The 21,389-nt window shown below is 56.4% G+C and overlaps 1 protein-coding gene across 1 annotated transcript in view; it reads right to left on the bottom strand.

Annotated features, from left to right (window-relative positions):
• Positions 1–21,389, bottom strand: part of STIM1 (stromal interaction molecule 1) — a 52,427-nt gene that overhangs the window by 7,084 nt on the left and 23,954 nt on the right. The window contains exons 2-6 of the mRNA XM_036384295.2: positions 19,803–19,933; positions 13,396–13,510; positions 6,923–7,034; positions 5,896–6,011; positions 345–522 (exon numbers count right to left, since the gene is read on the bottom strand). Coding sequence (XP_036240188.2) covers positions 345–522; positions 5,896–6,011; positions 6,923–7,034; positions 13,396–13,510; positions 19,803–19,933 — 652 coding nt within the window. The remainder of the gene's footprint in view (positions 1–344; positions 523–5,895; positions 6,012–6,922; positions 7,035–13,395; positions 13,511–19,802; positions 19,934–21,389) is intronic.

Raw genomic sequence — 21,389 nt, 5'->3', positions numbered from 1 at the left:
CACACTTTTTCCCATCAAAAGCCAAGGTGAAAACAAGTTTGGATGACAAATTCCACGTGAGCTGGACTGCACGGCAGGACTGGGACTGGACAAGCTCTAAGGCCCCTTTGACCCAAAGCATTCCCTGGTTCTGTGACTAGGAAAGAACAGCCTGGTCCAGGAGTCCCTGCAGGAGGAGGCAGGCCCCTCTCTGAGCTCCAGAGGCTGCTGGCAGCTTTGCCAGTCCCTCAGGAAGGGGCTGACTCCGGTGTGAGGCACCAAAACAGGCATTTCCTGAAATCTGAAGGAATAGAACTGTGCAGGAAGAGCTGAGTGCTCCAGCTGGATGGACAATGGGAACCTACCTCTCCTGCAGGTCATGGAGAGACTGCTCAGCCCTGTGGAGACCCTCCAGGTCCTTCATCATCTTCTTCATGTGCTCCTTGGAGTAGCGGTTCTGGATGTAGGCGAACCAGCAGCCGCCCACGCCGATGACGATGGACACCACCAGCATGAAGTCCTTGAGGTGGTTGTGTCGAGTCACTGCAAGAGACCAGAGACACTGCTGGGGCCAAAGGACCACGGGGAGAGCTCCAAAGGGCTCTGCTGCACCACAGTGGGACAGGAGAACTCAGGGCAGTCGTACAAGGAACTGTGGCAGAGGATTCACCGAGGGGACAGTTGAGCTGTGTCAGTATTTCAGGAGGAAAACAGAAGCTTGACAACATTTATTCCATTTGGAGACAGCAACAACAACACAAAAGATGAAATTGCAAATCTTCCAGCCATTTTCCTGACAATAAGTGGTACAGGGGAAACTGCACAGAGGAACCCCCTCCAGAATGGCTGTGATCTCACAGGGCAGCAAAGGTAACTAAGAACAAAATAAGCACTTGGAACAAAATAAACACTGCTGAGATCACAGAGCTGGGGCAGCTCAAGAGTCCAACTGTCAAGCTGCCAAGCTTTCCATCAGAACCACAACTCAGTGTGGAAATTCCCTTTTTCTACAGTTAATTCAAAAAAAGGTGTTGATGCATGTGAGAGGATGAAAGTAATTAAGTGGGGGCTCAAGTGCTAAACAAAGCCCGAAAAGATGAGTCAAGCAGATTTTTTCCCTGTAACTCAACCAAGTGTGTGCTGGAAAAGCCACAATGAAAGAGCAGCTCAGTCCAGTGAGCTGGGACTTAATGACCAGTATCCACTGGTTTTGAACAAACAACAGGCAATTCACACCAGATCCAGGGGGAAAATACCTGTACTGAGGGGGGCAGGCCCTGGCACAGGGCGCCCAGAGAAGCTGTGGCTGTGGAGGTGTCCCTGCCGTGGCAGCGGTGGGTTAGACAGGAGCTGAAGCCCCTCCCCAGCTAAACCACATCTGTCACACTGGTAGAGCTGGGGGGACAGGAGGGGACCTGGGAGGTGGAAACCTGAATTGGGAAGGCAGAGCACAGCACAGCCTGAGCTGGACGGACACGTGGGGACACGGCTGCTGCTCCCTGCCCATATTGCAGAGGCTTCCCCTCAGAGGGAGAGGGACAGGAGCCCTCCCAGGGCCCAGGAGACAGGCAAGCACCATCTCCCCAAGCAGCACTTGTGGCCCATCACTCCCTGCAAGCACCCAGGGTAAATCCAGCACTCAGAACTAAACAAGGTGAGCGCTGGCCCCGCTCCCCTCCGGATGGATTAGCACAACATCCTCTTCCGAGGGAGCAGATCCTGGCAAGTGCCTGCACATCCCTCAGCCTCAGTCCCTGCAGCTCCCATCTGGGGAGTGCTTTGTGTTCCACCCTCCCACAGCCCTGCTCTCCTGCCCCCCCGGGGCCATTCCCTGCCAGCCCCACCCCAGCTGGTCCCTGTCCTGCCCCTGGTGCCAGCTGGGCTCAGCTCCAGCTGGGAGTGCAGCTTTGCACACATCCTTCCTCTGCACCAGCCCTGGCCAAAGACACGTCTCCCTGATTTTTATGATTTTCTAAGCCTTCTAATGTTTACATTCTTGTAACGAACTTTCTAACACACTTTATATAAATAACTGATGGTTTTGCATTTTTTTATGGAGGAAGAGAAATTTGATGGACTGTTGGTTTGTCCAGTATCATTGGAGAGGTGGCATTGTCACCTTCCAATCCACTGTCACTTTTAGAAATCTATAAATGCTGGAGTCAGAAGGTAAACTTCCCATTTTTGCCTTGAGAAAAGCAGTGTGTGCACATCGTGTTATGTCGTGGCCTACAGTGACAGACACGGGCATGAGAAAACTCTGAGGAAAACTCAGCTTGGATGGAAACATAGAAGCATGGAATACCAGGATGGTTTGGGTTGGAAAGGACCTCAGAGCCCACCCAGAGCCACCCCTGCCATGGCAGGGACACCTCCCACTGTCCCCAGTGCCCAGCCTGGCCTTGGGCACTGCCAGGGGTGCAGGGGCAGCCCCAGCTGCTCTGGGCACCCTGTGCCAGGGCCTGCCCACCCTGCCAGGGAACAATTCCTCATTGCCAAATCCCATCCAGCCCTGCCCTCTGGCACTGGCAGCCATTCCCCCTTGGCCTGGCCCACAGAGCAGAGGGGTTCCAGCCCTGGGAGCATCTCCATTTTCTCACCTTCACTGTAGATGCTTTTTTCTGCTATCTAATCCCAACCAACAATCCTGCAGCTCCAGACCTTCCTCCCTTGCTCAATCATTTTGCTTCTTTCAAACACCAAGCCCAGGCAGAGCTGCAAACCCAGCAGGACATCAAGTCCTGCAGCTGAGCAGAACAATCAGTCTGTGATAAAACTGTGCCTGTTGTCCCTCCTTTCCCAAAAGAAGGAAATGGGAAAGGTGGAGAAGTCTGTTTTGCATGGTGTACATGGCTTTTCCTGCAGCCTGTGCAGGTGTAAGGTGAGCCCAGGCCTGCCTGCTGCTGGGAGCAGCCACGGCCACAGGGGTGCAGGACAGGCTGTGCCAGCCCTGCTGAGGGCCAGGGACAAAGCCAGGGGACTTAAATCACGATCAACTGCACAGGAACTATCTGAGGCTCTGCCAGGTGCCCTCAGTCTCTGGCCCAGGGCACAGGAGCAGCAGGGAAAGAGATCAAATTACAGAAAGATCTGTCCCAAGTTCAAAAGCAGCAGAGCTGCACCTGCAGAGCCTCCAGCCCTGGGACACCAACAGCAGGAGCAGCTGGAGCTGCTGGAGAGAGCCCAGAGGGGCTGGAGCCAGGCTGGGGAGCTGGGGGTGCTCACCTGGACAGGAGCAGCTCCAGGGAGAGCTCAGAGCCCCTGGCAGGGCCTGCAGGGGCTCCAGGAGAGCTGCAGAGGGACTGGGGACAAGGCCTGCAGGGACAGCACCCAGGGAATGGCTGCCAGTGCCAGAGGGCAGGGCTGGGTGGGATCTTGGCAATGAGGAATTGTTCCCTGGCAGGGTGGGCAGGCCCTGGCACAGGGTGCCCAGAGCAGCTGGGGCTGCCCCTGCATCCCTGGCAGTGCCCAAGGCCAGGCTGGGCACTGGGGACAGTGGGAGGTGTCCCTGCCATGGCAGGGGTGGCACTGGGTGGGATTTAAGGTCCCTCCCTACCCAAACCATTCTGGATTCCATGTTTCACCTGAAGTTGTGCTATTTTGTGCCAGATAAATTCCTGAATCACAGGAACAGGACCCCAAAGGGACAGACACAGAAGAAGAAATCATCTCATGTTGCTTAGACTATAATTGTTCCACGCTCCCTTGCACTTGGATTAATTACAGAGCTGGAGTGGTCAGACCTGTTTGCTGGAGGAAATGGCAGGGCTGGAGCCTGGCAGCAGGAACCAGACCTGGAGGGATGGCAGGAGCCTGCAGATCCACATGGAAACTGGCCATGGAATCTGGCTGGAACCTCTGCCACGAGCCAGACACCCACCCCTGGAGCCCTGGGTTTGGAAAACCCTCACCCAGCAGCAGGAGCAGCACTGTGTCCAGGTGCTGTGATCCCCACAGCAGCAGGGTGTCTGGATTTAGGAGCCTGCAGGAGGCCTGGGGCTCCAATTGAGGCTGCTTTTATCAAAGCTTTCACACCTGTGGTGAACAGAGCTTCAGGAGAGGAGACAAACCCTTGGCACTCTGTACCTGTGCACCACATCCCACTGCCAGCAGCTCAGAGACCCCCAGAGCCCAGCTGCCCTCCAGAGCCACCTCCCCTGACCATGGGAAAGGAGGTGTAAAGCAGCTTCTGCAGCTTGAAAGGTCACTGAGCACTGCCCAAGCTGCCACTTGCTGCTGGCTCTTGAAAGGTGTTGTGCAATCCATTCCTGAAGGAATTGGTTTAGATAAACAACCTCTCCCTTGAGTGGAGACAAAGCCATTCAGATGACCAGAAACCAGCAAATTTTACCTTCTGAAAAGGGATCAATCTCTCCTTCAGCTGCAGATTTAAAGCCTATTTCCACTTCTCACACACCCTGTATATAGAACCATGGAATGGTTTGGGTTGGGAGGGACCTCCAAGCTCATCCCATTCCACCTCCTGCTGTGAGCAGGGACACCTTGCACCAGCCCAGGCTGGCCTGGAAAGCTCCCAGCAGGAGCTGAGAGGGGTGTGAGCAGCCCTGGCTGCAGAGCAGCAGCACGGCTCCCTGCACACTTTGATCTCTGTGCCCCAGCGAGGGTCAGGCTGCAGGGCCAGGGAGCTGCAGGGCAGAACAAACAGCTCCAGCATGGCAACAGGCATTCATTCCCAGCCAGTACAAGCCATTCACTCTGCCATTTACACAGCACAACAACTCTGGAAAAATCCTGCCCCCAGCACAGGAGTCGCTGGGCTGGAGCCACCCAGGCATCAAAAAGCTTCACATTTAACACAGGCAATAAATAAACACCAACCTGTGCCTGTGCAAAAAGAGGCTTTTCAATAACCGTGAGCAAAACTGGCTGATTGTACAAGCCAGGCTTGGGATTTGCTCCCTATGGCTCTGCCAAGCCTCACACTGTGGCTCACACTGTGCAGGCAGATTTCCCAGAACTGGGGGGAATGGCTGGAGAGCAGCCCTGGGCAGAAGGACTTGGGGGTGCTGGAGTGGGAGAGGCCAGGAATGCCCCAGCCATGAGCACTGGGACCCCAAAATTCCCCAGCATGGGGATGATCCCCCAGCATGGGCAGCAGGAAAGGGGGGTTCCACCCCTCTGCACCCAAAGCCCAGGAGAAAGCCATGCAGAGAAGGAGAGAGACAAAAGCACCTTCAATAGGGAGCAGACAGGAGCCAGAGGGAGCTGGGAGCACCTGGAGCGTGGAGACACACGTCAGAGAGCTTGAGATCCTGATAAGGCATCAAAGGAGCCCAGGGCCTCCCACCACCACCCTAAACTTCCCATCCAGCCTGCTGCTCCCCCCTCCTCCAGAGGTGGGTAGTTCACAGCCTGAGTCAGCAGCAGAGCCTCAGGACAGGACAGTGGAGCCCCAGGAAAGCCCAGGAGATGATGACAGAGCTCCAGGACATGGCAGCAGCTGCCCTGGGAGCAGGCAGGACAGGGCTGCTGCCCTCCAGCACCATCAGCACCGCAGAAGGGCAGCAGGTTTTACCCTGTGGACACAGGAGACCCCAGCAGCACAGTGGGAGACCCCAGCAGCACAGTGGGAGACCCAGCAGCACAGTGGGAGATCCAGCTGCACAGTGGGAGATCCAGCTGCACAGTGGGAGATCCCAGCTGCACAGTGGGAGATCCCGCTGCACCTCTGGGAGAGCCCTCTGAGATGGGAATGCCAGCCCAGGATGCTCCAGGCTACAGAGCTGCTCCCACAAACCCAGGACAACCATTCCTGCTCCAGGGTAGCTGCGCTGGGATGACTCCCCTGGCTGAGGCCGCGCTTTGGGTCACCCGGAACTGGCTCTGGTGCCCAGTCTGAGCAGAGCTGTGGCCCTGGGGTGGTTCCCAAGGCTGGCAGGTGGGTCTGGTACTCACACAGAGGAGGCCCGAAGAGCACCGTGTCCAGAGCCTTGAGCTGCAGCTTCTGCCGGTGGCTGCGGTCGGTCATCTTCAGCACCGTGCCCATCATGGTGGCATTGTTCACTGCCAGCCTGCACAACAGGGGGACAAAAAACTGCTGTGGGCACAGCCACCAGGGCCAGCAGGCATCAGGGAGATGCAGAGCAGGGCCTGGGAGCTCCCTGCTACCAGGGCAAATCCCTCACTGCTGCTGTCTCTAATCAGGGTGTCTCTAGGACGCTTTGCAGCAGCATTTTTAGGAGTGGGAGAGAGCAGGAAAAACCAGGGCCAGGCCTAATTCATTACCTGACAGCATGAGGAACTGATATCCCATCAAAACCCATCTTCTGGTGTCCTACCAATCACTATTAAGTATTTTTTAACCAAATCTCCATTGCCTTTACATCCTGTGTCACAGACCACAAACCACAGTTCTCCCTTGGAAGGGATGTGGACACTCATTGGGCTGCCTCAAAACCATCCTCATTTTATCCCCAGTTAATCCTTCCTTCCCAGTCAGTTGAGAAGGCCCTTTTTCAGCAACAGGAACCTTTATCCAAAAAAGCTGCACTGAGGTTTTTCAAACCTGTTACAACATAGGATGACTCCCAGCCAGTGCTCCTCTTCCATGGAATCATGGATGGTTTGGGTTAGGAAGGATTTTAAATCCCACCCAGTGCCACCCGTGCCATGGCAGGGACACCTCCCACTGTCCCCAGTGCCCAGCCTGGCCTTGGGCACTGCCAGGGATGCAGGGGCAGCCCCAGCTGCTCTGGGCACCCTGTGCCAGGGCCTGCCCACCCTGCCAGGAAACAATTCCTTCCCTGTATCTAACCCAAATTTCCCCTCTTTTCACTCACAGCTGGAGCAGAACTGGGCAGTGCACAGGCCAAGGAACTGCAGGTGATGAGAGCAGCTGAACTGCCACTTTCCCTGCACACATCCCATGGGGACACTGCGGGCACTGCCCTGGGCCTGGCACTGACCTGGGCCTGGCACTGACCTGGGCATGGCGTGGCCGCTGAGCTGCAGCTTGCGGAAGGTCTCCTCGTACTGGGGCAGCTCCACGTAGGAGATGAGCCACTGCACCACCTCGTCCACCGTCCAGTTGTACACTGCAGAGAGCACAACAGCACAGCTCATGGGGGGCATGGACACCAGGGAGCCACAGCTTGGGGCTGGCAGGGACCTCAGAGCCCACCCAGGGACACCCCTGCCATGGCAGGGACACCTCCCACTGTCCCAGGTGCTCCCAGCCCCAGCTGCTCTGGGCACCCTGTGCCAGGGCCTGCCCACCCTGCCAGGGAACAATTCCTCATTGCCAAGATCCCATCCAGCCCTGCCCCCTGGCAGTGGGACACTCCAGGCAATCCTGCAGGACCTCAGCCTCCCCCTCATGGGACCATTTTTGCCCAGACTCAGGAACTCCTGAGGTTTTGCTGTCCCTGAGCCCCCACAGACCCCACATGGCATGGGAGGAGCTGCCTGGAGCTGTCACTGTCACAACACACCTTTCCCAGGGCTGGTTTGCCCCTGTGCTCCCAGTTCCCAAAATTAACACATGCAATGAGGCCATCAGATAGAAGAGCAGAGGAGGCTCCACCTCGTGCCATGGCACCAGCAGGGCTCGGGCTGGGCACCCTGGCAGGGCCAACACCCAAAGTGCTGGCAGGTGACTCAAAGCTGGCATCACTGGGCTTTCCATCAGCCAGGTGATCCTGCTGCCTCCACTCTCCAACAGGGAATGCTCATCCTCAGCAAGTGCCCAAAGGCCCTGAATTCTGGGGTCAGCTCCCAAAGCCTCACCCCCTACTCCAGACCTGGCACAGGGTGCCCAGAGCAGCTGGGGCTGCCCCTGCATCCCTGGCAGTGCCCAAGGCCAGGCTGGACACTGGGGCTGGGAGCACCTGGGACAGTGGGAGGTGTCCCTGCCATGGCAGGGGTGTCCCTGGGGTGGGCTCTGAGGTCTCTTCCAACCCAAACCCTTCTGTGATTCTGGGATCCCCTCTGAGCTTTCACTAAGAAAAGCACACATGGAGCAGTGCCAGAAAAAATCCATCGGAAGCAGCTTGAGAAAGGATCTGTGGGAGGAGGTGGAGCAGGTGCTGCAGCCCAAGTGAACCAGGTGAACTCTGCTCCTTAACCTCCTCCCCAGGCATCTGTGCATTATTTATGGGGCTGTCACGCAGCTCCAGAGCCATAAGTGAGGAGACCTTAGGAAATCAAGCTCCTGCCTTTGCCACTTTGTTGTGCTGCACTTACAGCAACGCTCTGAAGGCAAACACAATCCCAGACTGGGTTGGGTTGGGTTGGGAGGGACCTCACAGCCCACCCAGTGCCACCCCTGCCATGGCAGGGACACCTTCCACTGTCCCAGTGCCATGTCCAGCCTGGCCTGGGACACAGCAGATGTGTTTACTGGACAGAGGGGGCTTTGTTACACTTGAATTTATCATCCCCTGGCCCCGTCCCTGGCAGGGCTGCATGGCTCTGCTGCAATGCAACCCTGACTGGGCCCACGAGCACAGAAACATCTGCCCAAGCTCCAGGGAGCCCAGTGCCTCCCATGGGGAGCTGAGGGGTGAGGGAGAGGAGGGATGAGAGATCTGGGAGAGATGAGGGAGCTGGGGGACATGGGGGAGCTGAGAGAGATGATGGAGCTGGAGCTCAGAGAAATGAGATGAGAGATCTGGGAGAGATGAGGGAGATGGAGCTCAGAGAAATGAGATGAGAGATCTGGGAGAGATGAGGGAGATGGAGCTCAGAGAAATGAGATGAGAGATCTGGGAGAGATGAGGGACATGGAGCTCAGAGAAATGAGATGAGAGATCTGGGAGAGATGAGGGAGATGGAGCTCAGAGAAATGAGATGAGAGATCTGGGAGAGATGAGGGAGATGGAGCTGTGAGAGCTGGGGGAGCTGAGAGAGATGAGCAAGCTCCAAGAGCTGACTGAACTAATGAAGTGGAGAAAGATGAAGATGAGGAAGCTGAGGGAGCTCACAGACTTGAGGGAGCTGAGAGAGATGAGGCAGATGGAGCTCAGAGAAATGACAGAGATGCGAGAGATGAGGGATCTGGCAGAGATGAGTGAGCTCAGAGATGGAGCTCAGAGCTAACTGAGTGGATGAAGCTGAGGGAGATGAGGGAGCAGAGGCAGAGCCCAGCACCAAGCAAGGACAGCAAGGCGCCATCCCCATGGACGCTGGCACGGTGACCCAGCTGCAGGGTGGCACAGATGATGCCACCAACCCTCCCTACAGTGCTGGTCACTGTCCCACACACTGGGGCACACCTGTGGCACCAGCAGGATGGCAACGATGGGAGGATGGGAGAAGCCACAGGCCCTGCATGGTGACATCACCAGCACGTGCCACAGGACATGGGCCACATCCCCAGCACTGCTGCCCTGGGCTCCTCCAGAGCCACATCCCCACATCCCCAGCAGCAGCACTGCTGCCCTGGGCTCTCCAGAGCCACATCCCCACATCCCCAGCAGCAGCACTGCTGCCCTGGGCTCTCCAGAGCCACATCCCCACATCCCCACATCCCCAGCAGCAGCACTGCTGCCCTGGGCTCTCCAGAGCCACATCCCCACATCCCCAGCAGCAGCACTGCTGCCCTGGGCTCTCCAGAGCCATGAGGCCACATCCCCAACAGCAGCACTGCTGCCCTGGGCTCTCCAGAGCCACATCCCCACATCCCCAGCAGCAGCACTGCTGCCCTGTGCTCCTCCAGAGCCACATCCCCACATCCCCAGCAGCAGCACTGCTGCCCTGGGCTCCTCCAGAGCCACATCCCCACATCCCCAGCACTGCTGCCCCTGGGCTCTCCAGAGCCACATCCTCACATCCCCAGCACTGCTGCCCTGGGCTCCTCCAGAGCCACATCCCCACATCCCCAGCACTGCTGCCCTGGGCTCTCCAGAGCCACATCCCCACATCCCCAGCAGCAGCACTGCTGCCCTGGGCTCTCCAGAGCCATCAGGCCACATCCCCAGCAGCAGCACTGCTGCCCTGGGCTCTCCAGAGCCACATCCTCACATCCCCAGCACTGCTGCCCTGGGCTCTCCAGAGCCACATCCCCACATCCCCAGCACTGCTGCCCTGGGCTCTCCAGAGCCATCAGGCCACATCCCCAGCAGCAGCACTGCTGCCCTGGGCTCTCCAGAGCCATCAGGCCACATCCCCAGCAGCAGCACTGCTGCCCTGGGCTCTCCAGAGCCACATCCCCACATCCCCAGCAGCAGCACTGCTGCCCTGGGCTCTCCAGAGCCATCAGGCCACATCCCCAGCAGCAGCACTGCTGCCCTGGGCTCTCCAGAGCCACATCCCCACATCCCCAGCAGCAGCACTGCTGCCCTGGGCTCTCCAGAGCCACATCCCCACATCCCCAGCAGCAGCACTGCTGCCCTGGGCTCTCCAGAGCCATGAGGCCACATCCCCAGCAGCAGCACTGCTGCCCTGTGCTCTCCACAGCCACATCCCCACATCCCCAGCAGCAGCACTGCTGCCCTGGGCTCTCCAGAGCCACATCCCCACATCCCCAGCAGCAGCACTGCTGCCCTGGGCTCTCCAGAGCCATGAGGCCACATCCCCAGCAGCAGCACTGCTGCCCTGGGCTCTCCAGAGCCACATCCCCACATCCCCAGCAGCAGCACTGCTGCCCTGGGCTCTCCAGAGCCACATCCCCACATCCCCAGCAGCAGCACTGCTGCCCTGGGCTCCTCCAGAGCCACATCCCCACATCCCCACATCCCCAGCAGCAGCACTGCTGCCCTGGGCTCTCCAGAGCCACATCCCCACATCCCCAGCAGCAGCACTGCTGCCCTGGGCTCTCCAGAGCCACATCCCCACATCCCCAGCAGCAGCACTGCTGCCCTGTGCTCTCCAGAGCCACATCCCCAACAGCAGCACTGCTGCCCTGGGCTCTCCACAGCCACATCCCCACATCCCCAGCAGCAGCACTGCTGCCCTGGGCTCCTCCAGAGCCCTTGGCTCCTCTCACTCCATATGCAGCCATGTTTCTTTTGGGAAGAATCCCTGAGAAGCACAGGCACAGATGAGCAGGACCCTGCCTGCCTCCTCTCCCCAGGGGCTGACGTGGCATCACTTCCATGGCTTTGGCAGAGCAGGCTCACCCAGATGCCATCCCTCAGACTCAGCACCTCATAAGGGCATCACCGCCTTTATCTTCTGCCATAATTCAGGGGCAGAAATATCTTTTAACTTTCCACATGTGACCAGGAACAGCAGCAATGGAAGGGAGGAAAAGCAATGGCTTGAAAACAAATGGCACAGGCCCAGCCACCCCATCCCTGTGGGATGTCAGTGCCCTTCAGAGCTGCTTTTCACACCCCCAGTAGGGAGCAGACCTTTCCTACAAGCCTGATTCATGACTTCAGCTCAAACTCCAAAATTAGGCTTCAAATTTCGCTGGCAGTGTCCCAGGCCAGGTTGGACACTGGGGCTGGGAGCAGCCTGGGACAGTGGAAGGTTCCCTGCCTGGCAGGGGTGGCACTGGCTGGGCTGTGAGGTCCCTCCCATCCCAAACCCTCTGTGATTCCATGACATCAGAGCACCCTTCAGAAACCTCACTTATTCTATCAGCCAGATCTAAAGATGATGAAAGGGAAAACAAGAGCAGGAGCTGAGTGCAGCACTGGACACCCACTGTGGCACAGCAGCTCTGCCAGGTCCTGGCTGTGCCAGGGGCAGGGACAGAGCCAGGGCAGCTCAGTAATTAGGGGCCTGCTGAGTATCAAGGGATGTTCTCCTCCATCCCTTAATGATTTCTACCCTTTCCCAGCTGACAGCAAAAGACACTCCAGGCAAAGCCATGTGTAAACAGCCTGTAATGGGATAAATATTTCTTACAGGAGGCACTCCTTGCACACAGCAGGCACAGGGACTGGGAGTCATGGAATCACAGCATCCCTGAGACTGGAAAATCCCTCTGAGCCCAGGGTCCAACCACCGCCAGCACTGCCAAGGCCACCCCTGACCATGTTCCCAAGTGCCACATCCACAGGGCTGTGATATCCCCCAGGATGTGTTTCCCTCCCTGTCCTGGGCAACTGTGCCACTCCTGCAGTGATGTGGACAAGAACTGTCAGCACATCCCTGTCCAGCTCCATGGGAGAGAGTCTGGTCTGGGATACACAGCTCTGGAATTGTCACACGGGTATCACAGAGACTGCTTTGGGTAGGGAGGGACCTTAAAGCCACCCAGTGCCACCCGTGCCATGGCAGGGACACCTCCCACTGTCCCCAGTGCCCAGCCTGGCCTTGGGCACTGCCAGGGATGCAGGGGCAGCCCCAGCTGCTCTGGGCACCCTGTGCCAGGGCCTGCCCACCCTGCCAGGGAACAATTCCTCATTGCCAAGATCCCACCCAGCCCTGCCCTCTGGCACTGGCAGCCATTCCCTGGGTGCTGTCCCTGCAGGCCTTGTCCCCAGTCCCTCTGCAGCTCTCCTGGAGCCCCTGCAGGCCCTGCCAGGGGCTCTGAGCTCTCCCTGCAGCTGCTCCTCTCCTCATGCACAGCCCCACTGTGTTTCCAATCCCTGCTGCAGATGCTGGACCTCATTCAGTGCTCCTGGGAATGAGAGGGGCTGCTGCACTCCCTGCAGCTGCACCCACAGCTCTGGGAACACAGAGCACATCCCACCAGAGGAATTTAAGGAAGAAAAGTCAAATACCAACAGGACACAAATGAGAAACTGAAATTGCAATGGCTGGTGAACTGATCAGAAGATTAACATCCAGTATTTCAGGGAATGGACATAGATAGAACTCCTCTTTTAGAGATGAGGAGCACTGAAAAAAACTGGATTAGTGATTTCTGTGGAATTCTGTGTGAAAGCACTGCGGAAGCACTTGCCAATCTTAAAAGTTTGTTCCAAGATTCCCAGGTTTCAGGAGGTTTCTCAGCAGAAGCTGCACTCCCACCACCTCCCTGGATGCTGGGATAAATAACAGTATTTTGGGACAGCTAAAAGTTATTTCTACATGGACTGTACTGATGACACTTCCTGGATATTATTCTCTCTTCTTTTCATTGTGAAGGAGCTTTTCAGGTTCAGAAAGTTTCTCCTAAGGAAAGCACAACCTGCAGGAAAGCTCCCAAGCAGCTCTACTGAATATTTAGGATGTTTATCACCCCATTACAATTCCATCTGGATCTGGGTGTTTGAAGAACCTGGAATTTGGCTGTATTTTACACACATTTCTAGGGCAGAGGAACAAAACAAGAACTGATCCTTTGGTGGCCACGCTCAGGTGCAGCAGGAAGAGTTTAGAAGGACCAACCCTGAGGAAATCCACACCTCAAAAAGGGAGCTGGAAGAGCACAAGGCCTGGTACAAGGGAGGAAAAGCAGCACATTCCTCCTGAGAGCTGCACACCCTGCCCAGGCCATCTGCAATCCAAACTCTCTGCACTCTTAGGAAAGGATTTCTTGGCTTTTTGCCCTTTTTTTACCTTCTGATGTTTTCCAGGCCTTCCAGAGGTCCTCCACACTGATGAGTTTGTCCTCTCCATGGAAAGTGCTGTGCTTGACTGCTGGGTCATGGTAATTCAAGTCTTCCCTCAAGAACTAGGAGAGGAATTAACAGCAGGATTAAGCTTTGGTTCATCCTTCAGGGAGATGAGGAGCATAAAAAAAAATTGAATAGTAATAATTTTGATGAGAAAGTCATAATAAATCTGAATTTTAAAGAGCCCATAAGTATAATGGATATATCAGAGATATAAGATATATACATGTATCTTTTATACAGATATAAGTATATTGCCTGCAGTACCCCTAAATATCTCTGTTCCTGGGAAGACCAGCCAGAAAATATTCAATAAGTAAATACATGAAATTCCTTTTAATACAGAGAAGGGATAATTAATTAGAACTTTCGTTCTTGGGATTCCAGACTTTTCCCTGAATTATAGTAACACCAAAAATTCACCTAAGTGGCACAATGAAACCAGCTTTATGTCACTGGAGTGAGAACCCAAGAATTATTACTGGATTTGATCTGCACCTTCAAATCCAAGCTGAAACAAATGCCATGGGCAGGAGGGGAGGCAGTTCCACTGAAAAATAGAAATAAATCTATGTATCCCAGCTCAGTGGGGGCCCAGAGCAGCTGGAGCTGCCTCTGGATCCCTGGCAGAGCCCAAGGCCAGGCTGGAGCAGCCTGGGACAGTGGAAGGCGTCCCTGCTGTGGCAGGGGTGGCACTGGGTGGGTTGTGAGGTTTTTCCAACCCAAACCAGGCTGTGAAATCCACCAGTAGACAGAGAACCACTCACATTCCAGTGCCCAACAGGTGGAACCAAGTTCAAGGATAATTCCACATTCCCACCTCCCAGGACAAAATCCCCACACAGGCAGCTTCATCCCTGGGCTCTTCCATGAGCAACAGGACGATACCCACACCCAAAAAACACCTTAGAGCTGGAGATGGTGTTTTAGCATCAGACAGGGCACAGAGAAGATCCGGAGCTTTAGATCCCGGGCTCCCTGCAAAGCCAGGGAGGCAGCTCCAGCCGGGGGCTCTGCCCTGCTGCCCAAAAGCTGCCAGGGCTCTTTCTGCCCCCCAGAACACAGGAAAATGGAGAATATGGGGAAATGTGGAAAATGGGAGAAGAATGTGGGGAAACGTGGAAAACGGGAGAATGTGGGGAAACGTGGAAAACGGGAGAATGTGGGGAAACGTGGAAAACGGGAGAATGTGGGGAAACGTGGAAAACGGGAGAATGTGGGGAAATGTGGAAAATGGGAGAATGTGGGGAAATGTGGAAACTGGAGAACGTGGGGAGATGTGGAAACGGGAGAACGTGGGGAGATGTGGAAACTGGAGAATGTGGGGAGATGTGGAAACTGGAGAATGTGGGGAGATGTGGAAACTGGAGAACGTGGGGAGATGTGGAAACGGGAGAATGCATGGAAAATGTGTGTTTCAGCAAGGACTGAGCCTCGGGGCTCCAGCTGTGCCAAGCCCTGTCCCCTGTGGGCGCCACCGTGAACAAGCAGGAACATGGCAATGTCACCAATGTCGCCACTGTCACCGGCCCTGCTCCAGCCCCAGCCCCAGCTCCCACCACAGCACGGTCAGCTGCTGCTCTGTATATTTAGCTCGGGAGCACAGAAAGGAAAGGTGATCCCTCAGCTTCCCTTGGGCTCACAGGGGCCAAAACAAACCCAAGGACTCGGCGGAGGGGATGGAGCTGGGCTGGGGGATGTCCCGATAAATGAGCAGGGAGAGGATGCAGGATGGGGCTGGGGGAGCTGGGCTGAGCCCACCAAAGCCCAGACAGACCTTAAAGCACATTTTCCACCAGTAGCTTCTGGGGAAAAGACAAACTCACGGAGTCCCAGACTGGTTTGGGTTGGAAGGACCTTAAAGTCCACCCAGTCCCACCCCTGGCATGGACAGGGGCACCTTCCACTATCCCAGATATTCCAAACCCCAGGCACAAGAAGCACCATGCAGAGCACTGACCTACTTGCAAACCACTGAAAAGCAGCACTTCCAAGTGTTAAAGATCCCACTGATCCCGGGCCTGGAGACACCCAAAGCTCTGAACCCTGGACAGAGGGTGGACCACACCATTGCCAAGGTCCCACAGACCATCTCCAGGATCCCACCCAGACCACCCCAGCCTCAGCCAGGCTGTGAATGCACAAGGAAACTGAGTCAAACCCGAGTCTCCCCACCAAGTTCAGGGAAAGGCAAACCCTGGTCAAACCAGCCAAAAGCAACAGGACCAGAACCACTGCTGCAAACCCCAGGAGGAGCTGGGATCACAGGGAAAACTCAGCCTGGGAATGCTGATCTTGGTGCTCTGAGGCCTCCAACACAGGAGGACCTGGAACTGCTGGAGAGAGCCCAGGGGAGCCATAGTGCTGTTCCAGGGCTGGAGCCCCTCTGGAGCCAGGCTGGGAGAGCTGGGGGTGCTCAGCTGGACAGGAGAGGCTCCAGGGAGAGCTCAGAGCCCCTGGCAGGGCCTGCAGGGGCTCCAGGAGAGCTGCAGAGGGACTGAAGCAGGATAAAACTTGCTGGCTGAAGGAACACTCAAAAATGAGCAGATCCACCAAATGGGATTTTCTGGAGGGTTTTTTTTCCATAGAATCACAGAATCTCCTGAATTGGGAGGGACCCAAAAGGCTCATCAAGTCCAAATCCTGGCTCTGCACAGCCCCAACAACCTCACCTTGTGCCTGAGAGTGTGGTCCAAGCTCTCCTTGAACTCTGTCCTGTGGTTTTTTTATCCACAGAAACTGCAGCTACTGGAGTGATTTTTCAAAGCTGCCCATCCCTCCCACATCCCTGGATGTGTGCCACATCCCATCCCTCCCTCCCGAGCAGCAGCTCCTGCTGAGCCCAGCCAAGGGCCAGACACGGCCACGTGCCAGCAGCTCCCTGTGCTCCCCAACCCCAGCAGCTGCCCCGAGCTCCCAGCTCCCCCAAAGGGACAGGAAACCCCTGCCTCCAAGGCCTTCCCCACCCAGTGAGCCCAGGCAGCGGGCCCTGGCTCTGGGAGGAGCCAGAGAAAGGCTGGGCAGCAACACAAACCCTGTTTCCTGAGGAAACCAGGCTGGCAGCATCCCAGAGCCCTGGCACCGGGCAGCCACATCCCAAAGAGCCAGAGCTGCCTTTGCTGTGAGCATGGAGACAGGAATAGATCCCTAATTAGAAGATTTCCCCATGAGGGACAGTTCTTTCACTTTAATCGAGGCCACTGATGTCATCTGAAACTTCATTGAAAATTCACTTCCCAGCAGGAAAACTGCAAGGATGATGTATGGACAGTGTGAAGCTGTGGGACTCCACCCATCATTTATTTTAAAAATACCTGTGCTGTCTGTGTGTCCCCTTCTGCCCAGGCAGGGGTTTCAGTCCCAACAAAACACTCCCATCACTGACCCCCAAAGGGCAGGGCCAAAATAATAAATGAAAATATCAAGTTCTCGACCAAGCAGGAAAATGCCCATCCCTGGAAGTGTTCCAATCCAGGCTAGACCAGGCTTAGAGCAACCTGGGGTAATGGAAGGTGTCTCTGCCCATGGCAGGTGGTAGAACTGGATGAGGCTTAAAGTCCCTCCTAACCAGACCATCCTGGAAGTCCATGAACCCCGTAAAAGGTTTAAATTTGAGCCTCCTGCATTCTTCCCAATAATCCCCCAGCAGCTGTCCCCCCACAGCCCAGAGTTAAACCTGACTGCAGGGTCCATGTGGTGGACAGTGATAACCTTGACAGGGAGAACACAGCAGGAGCCAGCTCAGAGAGGGAAATTCCTGCAATACCTCACTGAGTGGCTCCAGAGCTTATTGACAGTGAACTTAATGCAACTACAGTAAAGGCTTAGCAGAGGTAAAGCAGCAACTGCATGGATGGAATCCAGGGACAGGGAATCACTGAGGTTGGAAAAGACTTCCAAAACCATGGAGCCCAACTGTAAATGCAACAACCTGAGTGGTCTAGCTGGGGGCAACCCCCAGCACAAACACAGCCTGGGGAGAATGGACTGGGAGCAGCCCTGGGAGAAGCTCCACAGGCCCTGGACACGAGCACTGGGACCTGAAATCCCTGTGCCCTTGGCTGATCTCACAGTGTGGGCAGCAGGAAAGGGATTGGGATTGTGCCCTGTGCCCCACTCAGGCTGGACAGCCCCTTCCAGGAGGAATTTTCCCAATGTCCAACCTGCACATGCCCTGGTTCAGTTAAGGCCATCTCTCTCCTTCTATCCCTGTTCCCTGGGAGCAGAGCCCGACCCCCCCGGCTGTGCCCTCCTGGCAGGGACTTGTGCAGAGCCACAAGGGCCCCCTGAGCCTCCTTTGCTCCAGCCTCAGCCCCCTCAGCCTCTCCTGGTGTTCCAGACCTGCTGCCCTGCTGGGAGCAGGAGCAGCCTGGCAGGGCTCAGAGGGGTTTGGGGAGTGGCTGTAGGAGCACCAAGGCAGTGATTCTGGGGCCTCCTGGAAAAACCCATTGAATCCCTCCCACCCTGGCAGTGTCTCTGTGCCAAGGCTCTGAGCACACATTCCCAGCAGTGTTTTGTACCAGGAGCTCCCAATGACTCCAGTGGGAGTGGGGGGAAAAGATTTCTCAGACACATAAAACTGCCAGCTCTGCCCAGCCCTAAGGACACGAGGCTTATTCCTAATCTAATGCCAGGGAACAGCACACTTGGGCTGAACTGGGCTGCCCAAGGCTGCCCCAGTCCCTGGGAGAGGCTAAGCTGCAGCTCCAGCCACCCAGTGCAGGGAGCTGCCTCCAGGGAAACACCTCAAGAGGTGGAGGAAATGCAACTGGAAGCTTTTCAATTGTTTTCATTACCCAGCCAAGTGGGATTGGGGCAGAGGGAACAGCCCTGCCAGCTGGGGACAGCCACCCAAAACCAGCAGCTCCTGGCACCAGGGGCCTGTGTCGTGTCCCTGGGGACTGCCACTGCCCCAGAGGGACATGGTGATGGCTGGGTTTGCAAGAGCAGCTGGGGCTGCCCCTGGATCCCCGGCAGGATGGGACACTGGGGCTGGGAGCAGCCTGGGACACTGGGAGGTGTCCCTGCCATGGCAGGAGAGGCACTGGGTGGGTTTAAGGTCTCTTCCAGCCCAAACCAGTCTGGGATTCTGTCACCTGGAACTGCAGAGCTACCCGTGAGTGGCAGCAGATCCCTGCTCCCACGTGCTTCCTTTCAGCTTCCAACACTCTGCCTTTCCTGTTTAGCTGCCAGTCCTCCCTACAAGACAGAATTCCTCACCTCTAACGAGCACCCACCACAACTGAGGCAACACTGCAAACAAAGAGCTTTCCCTTTTCCTGCAGACTCTTATTTCCATCGGTGCTTGTGTAAACAAAGAACAACAACTTTCTTTCCCTTAAATCCTTTATCAGCTAAAATCTCTCAGGCTAACACAACAAAAAGCTGCTCCTTTTTTAGCAGTGAGCACACACGGACTGAAACTGCTTTAGTTGGCTGCTGGAAGAATGCAGTACACATAAAATCATGGAATGGTTTGGGTTGGGAGGGACATTAAAGCTCATTTAATTCCATCCCCTGCCACGGGGGATGGCCCCCCTGCCATGGGGGACACCGTCCACTGTCCCAGGTTGCTCCAAGCCTCATCCAACCTGGCCTTGGACACTTTTAGGGATAGGACACCCACAGCTGCTCTGACAGCAATGAAGTGACCACAAACGCCCAGCAGGGAGGAGAAGCCCCAGCCAGCACTGGTGACACTGCTGAGACACCCCTTGGATCATCTCAAGGTGACGTGTGGCTTCCTCTGTGCTGAGGAGGAGGCACCAAGCCCAAGTGCAGCCCTGGCCACAGCAGCCTGACTGTGAGAGCAGCCCCAGCACTGGGCTGGACAAGGCCTTGGTGATACCTTGGGTTTTAAGTTTCTCTGTTCTGTTTTGGTGTCCAGCTTTTAGCTTTATATTGAGTTATATTAAATTATCTTAAGCTTTGTATTATCCTCTTTACTTGGATCTTTTCACAGGGTGGGGAAGACAAAACTACCCCATTCTAGCTGGAGACTCAAGGACAATCTCTTCAAACTTCAGGCCCAAAGCACAAACAATGTGAAAAGAGGAGGGCAGGCAAGCGAGCGAGGAGGATGAAACTTCATCATTTGAAGCTATTAATCAGACAGTTAACTCCTGTATGCAAATGGACTAAAGCTTATTAAAATGTGAGATCTCCTGACCAAGCCCTCTTTGCTTCCATCTTGGAGCCACCTGGGCAGAGCCATGACTGTGGCTGTGGTCCTGCCAGGGTGTGGCCTTTGAAGGCCCTTCAGTAAATACCCACTTTATTGCCCTTAACTCCATCCAGCCCCCGTTCCAGCTGCTCAAGGCCCCACTGGGCACAGCCCAGCCCCTCACCGACCTCATCGCTCTCCTCCACGTCCACGTTGCCATTGGCATCATCGTCCATCTGCTTGTGGATGTTGCGCACGGCCTCGAAGCTCAGCTGCTCGTCCTCATCGTGGCACAGGGCCTTGTCAATGCGGCAGAACTCTGTGGGGCAACAGCAGCACGTCAGGCGGCAGCACCGACCCCCCCTCAGGCGGCAGCACCGACCCTCAACCCCCGGTGTGTCCCTGCAGCTGGCCAGGCTGCCACAGCGGGCTGGGCCACCAGCACAGCCCACAGAGCGTGGCAGGGCAGGGCGCCCCTGTCACCCCAATCCTCCTCACTCCACCAGGGCAGCCCTCCCAGCAGGGGCTGGCTGCTGCCCACGGCCCCAGCTCCGGCAGGGCAGGGCAGGGCGCCCCTCTCACCCCAACCCTCCACTCTCCCAGCAGGGGCTGCCTCTTGCCCATGGCCCCAGCAGGGCAGGGCAGGACAAGGCAGGGTGCCCCTGTTACCCCAGCCCTCCACAGTCCCACCAGGACAGCTCTCCCAGCAGGGGCTGGCTCCTGCCCACAGCCCCACCAGGGCAGGGTGTCCCTCCCACCCCAGCCCTCCATTCTCCCAGCAGGGGCTGCCTCCTGCCCACAGCCCCAGCTCCACGTCTCCCTTGGAGGCTGTTGGTGTTGGCACCACAAGCAGTCAGGGCGTTTGGGGAGGAAGAGCTGTGTGTTTATAAAACATGGCAATTAAAACCCTTCCCTCTTCCTGATTATGGAACAGGCTCTTCTGGCTGCTTTTCACATAACTTTCTACTTTCTAAGACTAACACTTTACATTTTGCTGCGTGCCTGAGTCCATGCAAGCACCAAAGAGGGCTGATCCAGCCCTTCTATGGCACTGCCAGGTAGTGACAGAGACCCAGGGATGGGCAATCCTCAGGGACCTGGGCAGGCTGGAGAGCTGGGACCATGCCAAGGCCATGGAGCTCAGCAGGGCCAAGTGCAAGGTGCTGCAGGGGCTGGGAGAACTGGGGGTGCTCACCTGGAGAGGAGATACCTGAGAGCCCCTGGCAGGGCCTGAAGGGGCTCCAGGAGAGCTGGAGAGGGACTGGGGACAAGGGAATGGCTTCCCACTGACAAGGCGGGCTGGACAATGATGCAGCCTCCTGCAGAGGCAGGGCTGGTGCCCTGCTGCTCCCAAACCTCGGGGGGTTCACTCCATGCTAACTCAGGTCTGTCCATGCGGCCAGGGGAGCCAGCAGTGCTGTGCACTGGGACCAAACCAGTGAGTGAACTGGGAACCTTCCCCCAGGGCTCTCTGCTGCCCCAGGCCGCTCCTGAAGGGACACCCAGAACCACATGGACCTCGGAAGAACACTGGATGCCCTGGGGCTGATTTGGGGCCATCTGGGGCTCCTCTCCTACCCTGGCAGAGCTCTCTGGTGGCTCAGAACTTGGCTGGGCCTTTCTGTGCTGGCTGCTCCCATTACCTCCAAGGCAGCGAGCAGGGACACGAAATGGTCTCTGTGTTTATGCTGCCCTTGGACATGACTCCAGAAGGAAAAATGGAGCCAGGCTAAACGATATCTCCCAAAATATGACATGGTTATCTTGTTCCGAGC

This window comes from Molothrus ater, chromosome 2 (assembly GCF_012460135.2).
Source record: "Molothrus ater isolate BHLD 08-10-18 breed brown headed cowbird chromosome 2, BPBGC_Mater_1.1, whole genome shotgun sequence".
NCBI lineage: Eukaryota > Metazoa > Chordata > Aves > Passeriformes > Icteridae > Molothrus > Molothrus ater.
This window is presented reverse-complemented; position numbering and strand designations above follow the sequence as displayed.